The sequence below is a fragment of the Amphiprion ocellaris genome, chromosome 6 (assembly GCF_022539595.1).
Source record: "Amphiprion ocellaris isolate individual 3 ecotype Okinawa chromosome 6, ASM2253959v1, whole genome shotgun sequence".
NCBI lineage: Eukaryota > Metazoa > Chordata > Actinopteri > Pomacentridae > Amphiprion > Amphiprion ocellaris.
The window spans coordinates 16,121,541-16,132,526 of NC_072771.1; the positions used below are offsets into that span (position 1 = coordinate 16,121,541).

The window sequence follows — 10,986 nt, forward strand, 5'->3', positions numbered from 1 at the left end:
ACACAGGGACGTTTCACAGTTACCTGTCATCCTTTGGTGCCCTGTACAGCGATAGGACTGCAGTGTTGCTGCAGGTAAAACATGCCCAGCCTGCAGTCTTACTGAGACATGTATGAATAATACATAATATAAGGAGGCTTGTCCTCCAGACATGCAGTGACAGCACTCAGTGCCACACTAATATACTCACACCAGTTTGACATAGGTCTTACAGACACTCAGACAAAAAGTCCACACCAAATTAGGTTGTTGTCAACGTATGTTTTCATTTGATGTCTAAATAGCAAACCTTTTCTCTATGACATAGTGCCTGTATTTTCCTTGGCAACATCACCACAATATAAATGTAAACACCTTTTATTTATCTACAGTTAACTTGGCGAAATATTTTGTTTACTTTGTTAGACAAAAATGCAAATGTGCATACTGAATTTAATAAATGTCGCTCTTTGGCATGCATAAAAATGTCTTTGACAGCACAGATGTGTGGAACGTTACCACAACTACAATCGTAATGACATTGACATACAATACATTTACAACATGAACACATCCACTGTACAGTTCACGTATGTCATTCCTACTGTATAATCTCAGACAGGGCAAAATGGATCTTTAAAAACAGCTATTGCTTGCTCCCAAAGATAGATTAGAGACTCTGGGAATTCAAACCTGCAAACATTTTGCTGCAAATTGCAGTGGGCTAGTGTCAATGAGGACTTTGGTACTCTGGATTTAGGTTTTGAAAGAGAGCTGTACATCTTATCGTTTTGTAAGTGTTGTTTCAACTGTCCTTGAGCTCAGACTCCAGTGACAAACATAGACGAAAGACATTTCAGAGTCTCGTTAATGTCAGAGCTCTTCTTCTTTGTTGCATGTCAGACAATGATGTTTTCAACAGACTGGACTGGCACAGTGAAAAGTCACCTATGGTCACACAGATACAACACAGATGTGATATTGCCACATGGGTTCCTTGGTGGAGTACCGATGTCACACAAAGGTAGTTCCACGTACAATTTCTAATACAACACATACTGTGTGAATATATAGTGAAATCTCCAACAGTGCACTTTTACATCTTTTCTACAGACATTCAATCTCTCACTCTGACATTGTTGTACATCAAAGGCCACATTTTACAAGACACTTACTTACACCATGTAGAGGATGAGACAGGACACCAGCAACCTATCCACACAGGAAGATATTTAGTGAATAAAGTGCAAAAGACATAAATCAAGACAATCGTCAGCTAGGCTACAGCAAATTCCGCCTCAGTTGAACCGGAGACTTTTCAGGAAGAACACTTATTGATTGAAAGTGTGAGGTGACTCCTCGCTCCAAAAACATTCAAGGAGTTTCGATTCCAGTGTCATTCAGATTTGGATGGCTCAGAAGGTCTTAGCTTGTCCCATGTTTGTACTTGGTCTAGTATAGAGGAGGACACAGCTTCACATTCAAGACTGATCATCTTCATGATCTTAGCGAGACATCATTCGTACAAACTCTGTGGAAAGAGAGGAGAAAGAGGAGGATGATGAAATGAAATGAGTGTGCCACACTCTACAGCAGTGGTTCCCAAAGTGAGGGTCAGGGCCCCTTAAGGGGTCATGAGACGCTGAGACAGGCTGCAAAGTGATTATCAGATGTCATATAAAATTTAAGAGCATTTAGAAAGAAGATCTTTTAGCCATAGCTGTTGTGAAATAAATAAACAAAACTAATGTGAATCTGCTACTTGTAGGGCTGCACAGTGACTTGGTGGTTAGCATTTTTGCCTTGCAGCTAGAAGATCCCCGGTTCGCATCCCCGCCTGGGCCTTGGATCTTTCTGCATGGAGTTTGCATGTTCTCCTTGTGAATGTGTGGGTTTTCTCCGGTACTCCGGCTTCCTCCCACAGTCCAAAAACAACTGAGGTTAATTGGCAACCCTAAATTGTCTGTAGGTATGAATATATATCTGTATATGTAGCCCTGTGATAGACAGGATGTCCCCTGCTTTCACTGTAGGTCAGCTGGCATAGACTCCAGCCCCGCCGCGACCCTAATGAGGGTTGAGTGGTGTACAGATAATGGATGAATGGATGGATGGTACTTCTACACATTGTATGTTTACTCAGTACCATAGTTTATACATGGAGATTAGTTTGATTGATCCATTCTACTAGTAGCCCATATTAATTCACTGTACAATAATCGTATGGTTGTTAGGCTGTTACGTTTTTTTTATGTTGTCATAAAGTCTGTGTTTGGATTCATCTATGAGTGCCAATTTTGTATACTTCATAGTGGGGGTCGTGAGTCTCTGGTACCATTATATTGGAACTGAAAAGTGTGGGAACCCCTGCTCTACAATATACCTTAAAGTTCCATATTGTAGCCTTTTTCAAGTCTCATGTATTTCCACAGTGTCTTTTTCATTTGTTTTTTTTTTCACAAAAATTGTTAATTTCACTATGACAGTATAACCCTTGGTTTTAGGGTTGTTCTAAATGAGCTGTTTGACTCTGAACACTAACCAGCTGCTGCTGTTGCTACCCCCTACAGGAAGAACACACTGTCTGTATTGGTTTGAGCTGGACGACTATTGGTTAGTTAGGTGTTACATAGGACCTGGGAACAATTCTTATTGGATTGTAAAGTTAGGATGCTATCTAGTTGTGGGGGGGCTTGAGCAAATCTTAAGATCTTTATTTCACAGCAACACATTTATATTTATTTATAACAACCACAAAACACAATAAACATAGATTTTCACCATATGAGACCTTTAACTAGTTAGTTTGTGAGAGCTGTTTTACCTTCAAAGTCAACAAGTCCGTCACCATTCAAGTCTACATCCCTTAAGATGTCTTCTACCTCCTTCAGACCTACCTGGAATAAAATAAACAGGTTGGCAGAAGTGAGTGGAGCACCACACACACTGACTATCCATTATGGAACATTTAGAGGCTCTCTGTTTTCTCTCTCTGATCCAAATCTTACTTGTTGGCCCAACAGCTTCCTCATTGCATCCCGCAGCTCAGAGGTGCTTATAGCACCATCTCCGTTAGTGTCAAACTGAGAACAACAAGCAGAAAGCCAAGACATAAAACAAAAATCAAAGTTAAAATTGCACAACAGAGACCAGAACAACTGAAACCAGTTATCTGAATGTGAATCCAAACACTCTTACCTCCCTAAATGCGTCTTTTAACTCCTTTATTCCAATCATGTCTGCAGTTTCTGCAAGAAGTTTTGGGCCCATCAGCTCTACGAAATCCTCAAAATCCACATGACCTCCCACTTAAGAAAAAGAAATGTTGACACAGAATTTCAAACATCAGTACACACTGAAGATACAGGCATATGCATAATATACGCATATATAAACAGGGATGTCCTTACAATTCATGTTTATCTGTTGACTCAGTTCAATCAGCTCCATCTCAGTAGGCATGTATCCCATGGTCCTCATACAATTTCCTAGATCTTTACAGCTGATGAAACCGTCCTTGTCTTTGTCAAACTCTTTGAAAGCATCTCGCAGCTCTGCAATAACAGAAATCATCTTCATAGCTGCATTGCATGGCTCTTCTTTTACTCACATTGCATTTAAGAATTCAAATTTTGGCATATTCATTCACATCGGAACTGAACAATTAATTGAAGTATTATCAAAATTGCAAAATGGCCTCATACAATGTTCAAATTAAAGGAGCTGCACTTTTTTGATGAAGAGAAAATGTCTCATAACATAGCATTATAGCATTTTGGTGCTGCGGAGCTGGCAAGGTTTCCAAATTATAAACTCCACATGTAGGGACACATGTTTGTTTGGCATAGATCATAGTAAATATTAAGTCATTACTTACTTATTTTTTCAGGGGAAAAGAAATGAAAAAATTCCACTCCTACAAATTCTTGACTCATATTTCGATTACAGCATCTGACTGCTTTTGTCCAGCCTTAATTGACATGTTCATTTGAATTTACTGTGTTCTGTAAACCACATTGACATGTGTTGCTTAATTGTTTATAAATCTTTTTTTGTTTGTTTTTTTTTGGCTGATTAGCTTCAGTAAAAAAGGACAATAGGAATATAAAGGGCAAAAGAACTTACCGTCCATTTCTTCTGGCCTCAGCTCTCTGTCCTAATAAGAAATAACATTTGATCATCGGTTAGTACAAAACTAGATTAATGGCACATGAAAAACACATAGATCAACACACATCATAACACTCTTCTGTATTTGAGCTGGCTGCAAACAAACCCTTGACAGCGCTGTGACTCGAGTGATGCCCAAATCTAAATCAGCAATCTTGTCCATAACAATCCTCAGTCTTGCCTAGAACCTCAGCTAAAGGATGCCTAACAGTGAAAATGGTTACAAGCAGACTCAAACTATCTCACATCGTGATGACAAAACTTCCAGGCATAAACACTCTGATCCCTATCAAGCATGACTGGGAACCATAACCCTGATGTTCACACAAGAATGTGTTTCTTTTTTCTTTTTTTTTTCCATTGCTTGCTTACAATGAACGCAACCTTTAAAGGGCAGAGAGAGAGGCAGACATATCCCAGAACCCTCAGGGGTTAACAGCAGGAGTAGTGAGAAGTCTAAACACAACACTGAGCGCTGACGTCAGACCTGAATAACTACCTGACCGGAACCATTGACACAGAAAACATAGGAGGCACATGAACCCAAAAAAAGCAGCCAACCCGACACAAATGCATTCAGCACTCCGTTTTTCAATGCATTAAATATAAGATCGGATCTATTTACACAAAAACCTTCATTGCTGTGCAGATTTCACTGACACACTACACTACAAAATCTTAAAGCTCATTCTTTACATGGAAATTGCCACAATCTGTAAACATACAGACAAAGACATATATGCATATATATACTAGCAGTCAAAAGTTTGGACACACCTTATCATTCAGTCATCAATGGTTTTTATTTAATTATTTTATACATTGTAGATTAATACTGAAGACATCAAAACTATAAAAGAATACATATGGAATTATGTTGTAAACAAAAGTGTTAATCTTCAGTATTAATCTACAATGTAGAAAATAATACAAATAAATAAAAAGCATTGAATGAGAAGGTGTGTCCAAATTTTTGACGGGTACATATCTATCTGTCTGTCTGTCTGTCTGTCTGTCTGTCTGTCTGTCTGTCTATCTGTCTATCTATCTATCTATCTATCTATCTATCTATCTATCTATCTATCTATCTATCTATCTATCTATCTATCTATATATATATATATATATATATATATATATATATATATATATATATATATATATATATATATATATATATATACATATATGACACAGAGAACACAGAGAAACAGCTATAGTCTAGCTCTGCCTAGAGGTGACAAGATCCACCTATCAGCATCTCTAAAACACACAAATTAACAAATCTTTTTCCATAACATGGAAGATATGAAAAAGTCAAGCAAATAACATCCTATAAAACTATAATGTTCTGGTTTTACGACTGTTTGTATGGCTTAAGCAAAGAAACTAGAGCATATTAATTAGTGACCTTTAGAGGTGGTGGCAGGGTGTTAACTTTGGACAAGGACAGACTTGCTGTTTGCTCCTCTGTGCAGTCCGAGCTGTAAACTAACTGAAGAGATTACAGGCTCCAGGTTCATATTTATCTGACAGACATGAAACAAGCATCAAGCTTCTCATTTAACTCTCTGAAACAAAGCAAATACACCTGTTTCCCATCATGTCAAAAATATTCCTCAGATATTTTGTGCATTCACTGCACAAACAGTTTTATGTCTGTAAGCGATAAGGTGCATACGCATCGCTACACCTGTTTAGCAAGTGACCTGTTTCAGCCAGAAAAGTTAGAAACTGCTGATCTACAGTAGTGTACCAAATGTAAGGACAGCTGGGTTCATGAGCATTGCATTTATTATTTGTGAACTTCCAGTTCAGTCATTTTCCTCACTGGAGTATTCCCTAATCACAGCTGACAGGTTACCACTTAAAAGATCGATTATGATGGAAAACAGGGTCTCGACAAGCTAGTGGTGACGGTTGTTAGTAATAGAATTCCTAGCTTTACTGGCATGAATATAACAAATAAAAATGGTGTTTGTCCAGACTTACGTACAGTCTGTCTGCAATTTTCCATGCCTTTGCTCAGGAAGACACAGGTTTGTCCCAGTATGTTGCTCACGAGGACGCAGTTTTGCGTCATGGACACAATGGGGTCCTGATAAGGCCCAAGATACCCTGTCTGGACCATCTCCTCACAGGACAGCACCCCTCTGAATCTCCTCTCAGCATCCTGGAGCATCTTTCCAGGGGGACGCAGAGACAGAGCAGAATGGAATAAAGACGTAAGGTGAGAGGGGATTTGTGAGATTACATAAGAATGTCAGCGCAGACTTTCTTTATTCTTTCCAAACAGTAATGTGGTAAATACTAAAACACAACTGCAGCACAGTAATGGTTAAGGATCGTCTGTGTGTTGTACAAGTGTATACGTAACAATGTTGAAAATATGAAAACATGGCAGAAAGGTAAATGCATCAATAAAACAGCATGTTGCCAACTTTCCACTCATCGTTCATAACAGTTTACTTGCCACGTTGTGCGGACTGGCACCTCACACCTATACACTGTCACAGGAACAGTAAACATACTCAGAAGCAGAGAATAGGCGAGCTAAGGCACCAGAGACCAAACTACATGTGTTGTCTTTACAAAAAGACATTGTGCTTCCAGACATCAGAACACATTTTCTTCAAGGACATTCACTGCTTTTTAGAAAAGAGTTCCTATTGCACACCAAAGGTCTGCCAAAGTCTGAAACCATTCATCTAAATACACAAACTCCACTCCAGAGCCGACTACACACAGTGCGGCTGCAAGATATGTTTCATTGCAAACCACCAAACTAAATCTAAAATGTGGCTGGCTTGACATGCACCGATTTGGACTTCTTTTGTGTATGGATATTAAAAAAAAAAAAAAAAACAGATCTAAAAATATTCTAGATTTTCTACAGGGTTTTTGCAGTGTGATGACTGAACACAGCTGCACAAAAACTATGCAAAATCCCAAACAAATTTCTAAAAATACCACACAACTGCTGCCCGGTTTCACTTGCAGGTGTGACTTTCAAATGCACCACAAAACCCATCAAGCAAACTGAGAAGGACAGGGTGTAAAAGCGCAACAGGCTGAGTGCAATCTTACCGTTCTCAGAGGCCAGTCTAAGCAGTTTCCCATACCAAAGGAGAAAAGATGCACTAAAAAGGAGCATGAGGGCTTTTTCTCTGGTAAGTTTGCAGTTTGGGTTGTGAAAGGAGCGCAAACTCTGGTTTCAGCAAGACCCATGAAGACTGGGGTGCTAACCTACAGCTGAATAGAAAAACACTGAGGTACTGCACTAAATGAATGTAGCAATAGTAAGAGCACCACGGGCCCGGTAAGAATGAGGGAGAGTGAGAGCGACAGGGGGGGAGAGAGGAGAAATGAGAGTGAGGGTGAGAAGCTAAATGAGAGAGGGAAGTGGGCCAAGGAACAAATGCCTATTAAAGGAAACAAGACGTCTCAGAGATATTTCACCCAACTGTGACACCGACCAAACTGTTGGATATTCTTGAAACAGCACAGACAATTTAGCACAGATTCACACACTAATTATGACAATAAGTACGACAAACGGGACGAGAGCTCGCAGCTTTCCTGCAGACAGATTCCGCCTTAGTACTAACAAATGTGCAGCTGACGGGTGACCTTTTACATCAGGGTCGCACACATTTTGTGAGGTGCTTGCTCTTTCTGTGAAAATCTCTAGCAGGCAAGTTTAAAAGAACATTCTGTAATGACCTACTTCCACTCTTCCTGTCCTCCTCACCTGCACTCTTTTGTTCTGAAATAATATGTCCATTTGCAATCCGTGAGATTGCATTTGAATTGCACTTTGTATTTTCTGCATGTGCCTTTGTTTTTTCCTGCCTGACACCCCCACACCTCACACACATCCTCCTCTGCCCCCTGCAGGCAAAGACAAGGTCACTCTGACCTCCAGCAGCCACATGGCATCAGGAGGAAACGCATGAAAAACACAATGTAGAGTGTATCTGTTGCAGTGAAATTTAAATGAAAAGTGAGATTTTTCTTTGCACAGAAAATAAGTGAGGACAACTATTTTCTTTTCCTGCTACCATCTGCTCACATGTATTTCCGTTCTGGACTGTCAGGTGGCTACCTAAGGCCAGAACAGTGAAATATTATCTACTTTGGATGCATTGTTCAGACGAAATGCCAAAGGCAGCGTTAGTATCTCTCAAACCATGTGTTACATTTCTGCCTGTCATTGAACTCCTCACCATCTACAGTAGCTGTCTCATCAAAGACCTTTTTCAGGTCACGCTAATGTTTTCACAGAACTGCTCACAGACTGACTCATGGGTTATTTGTAGAAATGGCTTTTATACTATAAGTACTAGAAGATGTTTCTCCTGAAGCCACAAAGGATGATCTCCGTGTTCCCAAACTGAGCCTGTTTTATGACTTCTGGTTCCAGCACTGCATGTAAATCATATCCTCATTCAGGATCTGACTAAAATGCAAACAGCCATACATGGATGCAAATATACTCTTCGGAAGAGGCCTTCAATAAATAACATATTATCAGGAGTTTACACAGCCAGCTGGAGCTCTGTGGGGATTTCCAGTATAAAACTAGAGCTGTCTGCTTTCACAGAGCCGGAATTATGCAAAATGGCAGCACTGATATGAATCCGAGCACATTAAGCTGAACTCCTTTCTTCTGTATAAATAGATTTGTGGCTCAAAATAGAGCCTCCATCACTGGCTGGAACATCAGTGCAGTTGCCTTCAAACACAAAACACAAAAGGTGATTGAATGATGCAAGGACATGAATATACAAGCATATTTTTGCATCACACATGAGCACATCTGAGATTTCCACCTCTCTGATACTGGAACATTTCATTTGCCCCCGGCACATCCATTTCAATAAGAAAGAGCTGCCTGATTGAGAAAGTCTGTAGGAGGTAGTACTGTATCTGAAATTACATAAGAAATGAATGCGTAGAAGGAGCTTTTTTTCTCCTCTATAGTCTGTCCAGTAATGACAGTGTTTGCAGACAGCATCAGAGAGCAGATTAGTGTGTATTGATTGTAGACAGGACATCAGGGAAGTTAACCACTTCATACCTGTGTGCACTTTGGTACAACAACAAGGCAGTTTTCAGCAGAGGAGCTGCAGTGAAATAAATGCAGATGATTACTCTAGATACATTCTGAAGCTCTAGATGTGGATGCTGTGTTACTGAAATCATCCTTTAACAAGCCTTCAATCAGTCAACAGGCCCTACAATGAAGTTTACATGAGGGTTTAGGTTTGGGATGTCACTGTCACAGCCTGTCAGGGAATCTGCACTTCACTCACCAAAGCTCTTCAAATCAATGTGAACCAACTGACCAACGCTAGAGACCAAACTGATGTTTTCACCTGCTGTTCCCTGAAGCCTACTTTAGGGCCTTACCTGCCCGAAGAGTGAATTCAGGATGGTGCGTAAATTGATATCGGATGCAGAAGAAGCAGCGCTGGACCTCCGAGAGCGACGGGAGGACCTGCTGGACAGCGGCACCAGGGAGCAGGAGGACGGGGATGGACTGCTGACCTGTCCGCCGCCGGTGGCCAAACCTGCCCCCTTACGGCCCCTCGGCTCACAGAGAGGAGCCCGGTCGTCGTTGCTGTCCGACAGAGAGGGCACCCTGGGGACCGGGCGGCTGTGCGTGTGACAGCGACGGGGATGCTCAGGTTCCGGTGGTCCTGCTGCCGGCGGACGGTCCTCTCGGTTGTGCTTTCTGCGGTGGTGGTGTCGGTGTGTGGGCTTGGACGTCCTGCAGCGCTCCCTCACACCTCGGCCTGCCTCGCCGTTTGGCTCCGGCGGCGGCACGGGAACTTGGCTGTGAGGAGCATGTGACTTGCACTTGCCCCGAGTCGGGGCATCATTACTACTGTCCTGGCTGCCGAGGAGGGACGGATGGCACAAGGGTCTCCGGGCGCTGATGTCGCACTCGGCCGACCAGAAGGACTCCTCGGCTTTGCTGCTGCTGCTGTGGAGTGCGGCGGGACGGTGGTGATGCTGGTGCTGATGCTGATGCTGATGCTGATGCTGATGCTGACTTTTCCGGCTCTCTGCTGTGTGTTCGGGGAGGTGTGTCGATCTCTTGGCCGCCGAGGAGGATTTCAGTAAGGAGGTTGTGGAATCAGATTTTGGAAAGGAGGCGCTCATTGCGGCGGATCTGGTGTAGTCTGCCTCGGTGGGTTGCTCATCGACATCACTTGCCGTTGCCTCTCCATTGTCGACACATATTCTCCAGCAGAGCCTGCCCGCGTTAACTTGAGCTACATTTCACCACCTGATTGCTGTGCGGCGGCGGCGCGGCCGGAGCGCGCACAGACAGCGGGGCACACACGTCGCTGCAGAGCGCGTCACCTTTTCATTGATGTGAGTGTTTCTCTGTGGCATCGTGGCAACGGCGTGGGTGTGGACGGTAGTAAGAAAAACCAATGGGCTGCAAACTTCTGTATGACAAAGTGACACCTCCAATTGGATTAGGAGCTCAGAATGGTAGAGATAATCCACAATAAGAAAAACATATATATAACCATCCACGTGTTCTTATACATGTGAACACAAGACAACAGAAATTTTGAATAAAAAATAAAGAACAATAAAATAAGTTTGTCCCTCTGGCTGTAGTCACCACTTTCCTGTATGTGAATAAAATACCATAAATTAAGAAATTAAACTGTCCAGCACTTTGCCGGTTGCCCATCAGCTACACCTTCAGCTGATCAGCCCACACAGCTCTGGATTATAAAAGAGACACATTTCACATTTGCATTTCACATTTCTGCACCTATGTGCTTATAATTTACAACACGAGTCAATTAAATC

General features: G+C 41.8%; 1 protein-coding gene across 5 annotated transcripts; it reads right to left on the reverse strand.

Moving 5' to 3' along the window:
* Positions 1-246: 246 nt before the first annotated feature.
* cabp1a (calcium binding protein 1a) lies at positions 247-10,537 on the reverse strand. 5 transcript variants are annotated; one of them, XM_055011330.1, is made up of 8 exons: positions 9,562-10,537; positions 6,146-6,331; positions 4,105-4,135; positions 3,390-3,533; positions 3,178-3,287; positions 2,988-3,062; positions 2,804-2,876; positions 247-1,510 (listed from the first exon to the last, which is right to left on the reverse strand). In XM_055011330.1, exons 1-8 carry the CDS (start codon positions 10,315-10,317, stop codon positions 1,485-1,487), a joined length of 1,401 nt encoding a protein of 466 aa, XP_054867305.1. In that variant the 5' UTR covers positions 10,318-10,537; the 3' UTR covers positions 247-1,484. The 5 variants fall into 5 exon arrangements, with proteins under 5 accessions (XP_054867305.1, XP_035808063.1, XP_035808062.1 ...); XM_035952170.2 differs by lacking the exon at positions 9,562-10,537 and adding an exon at positions 7,237-8,306 and having other exon boundaries at positions 6,146-6,322; XM_035952169.2 differs by lacking the exon at positions 9,562-10,537 and adding an exon at positions 7,237-8,306.
* Between the last annotated feature and the right edge of the window lie 449 nt (positions 10,538-10,986).

What these genes read in the sequence shown, in the direction of transcription:
- cabp1a (XM_055011330.1), bottom strand. Translation starts at nt 10,317, where the DNA reads ATGAGCGCCTCCTTTCCAAAATCTGATTCCACAACCTCCTTACTGAAA. An exon ending in TGGAAAATTGCAGACAGACT is followed by an intron (nt 4,136 to 6,145) that starts GTACGTAAGTCT and finishes ATTTCTTATTAG; the next exon opens with GACAGAGAGCTGAGGCCAGA. An exon ending in TCAACAGATAAACATGAATT is followed by an intron (nt 3,288 to 3,389) that starts GTAAGGACATCC and finishes CTTTTTCTTAAG; the next exon opens with TGGGAGGTCATGTGGATTTT.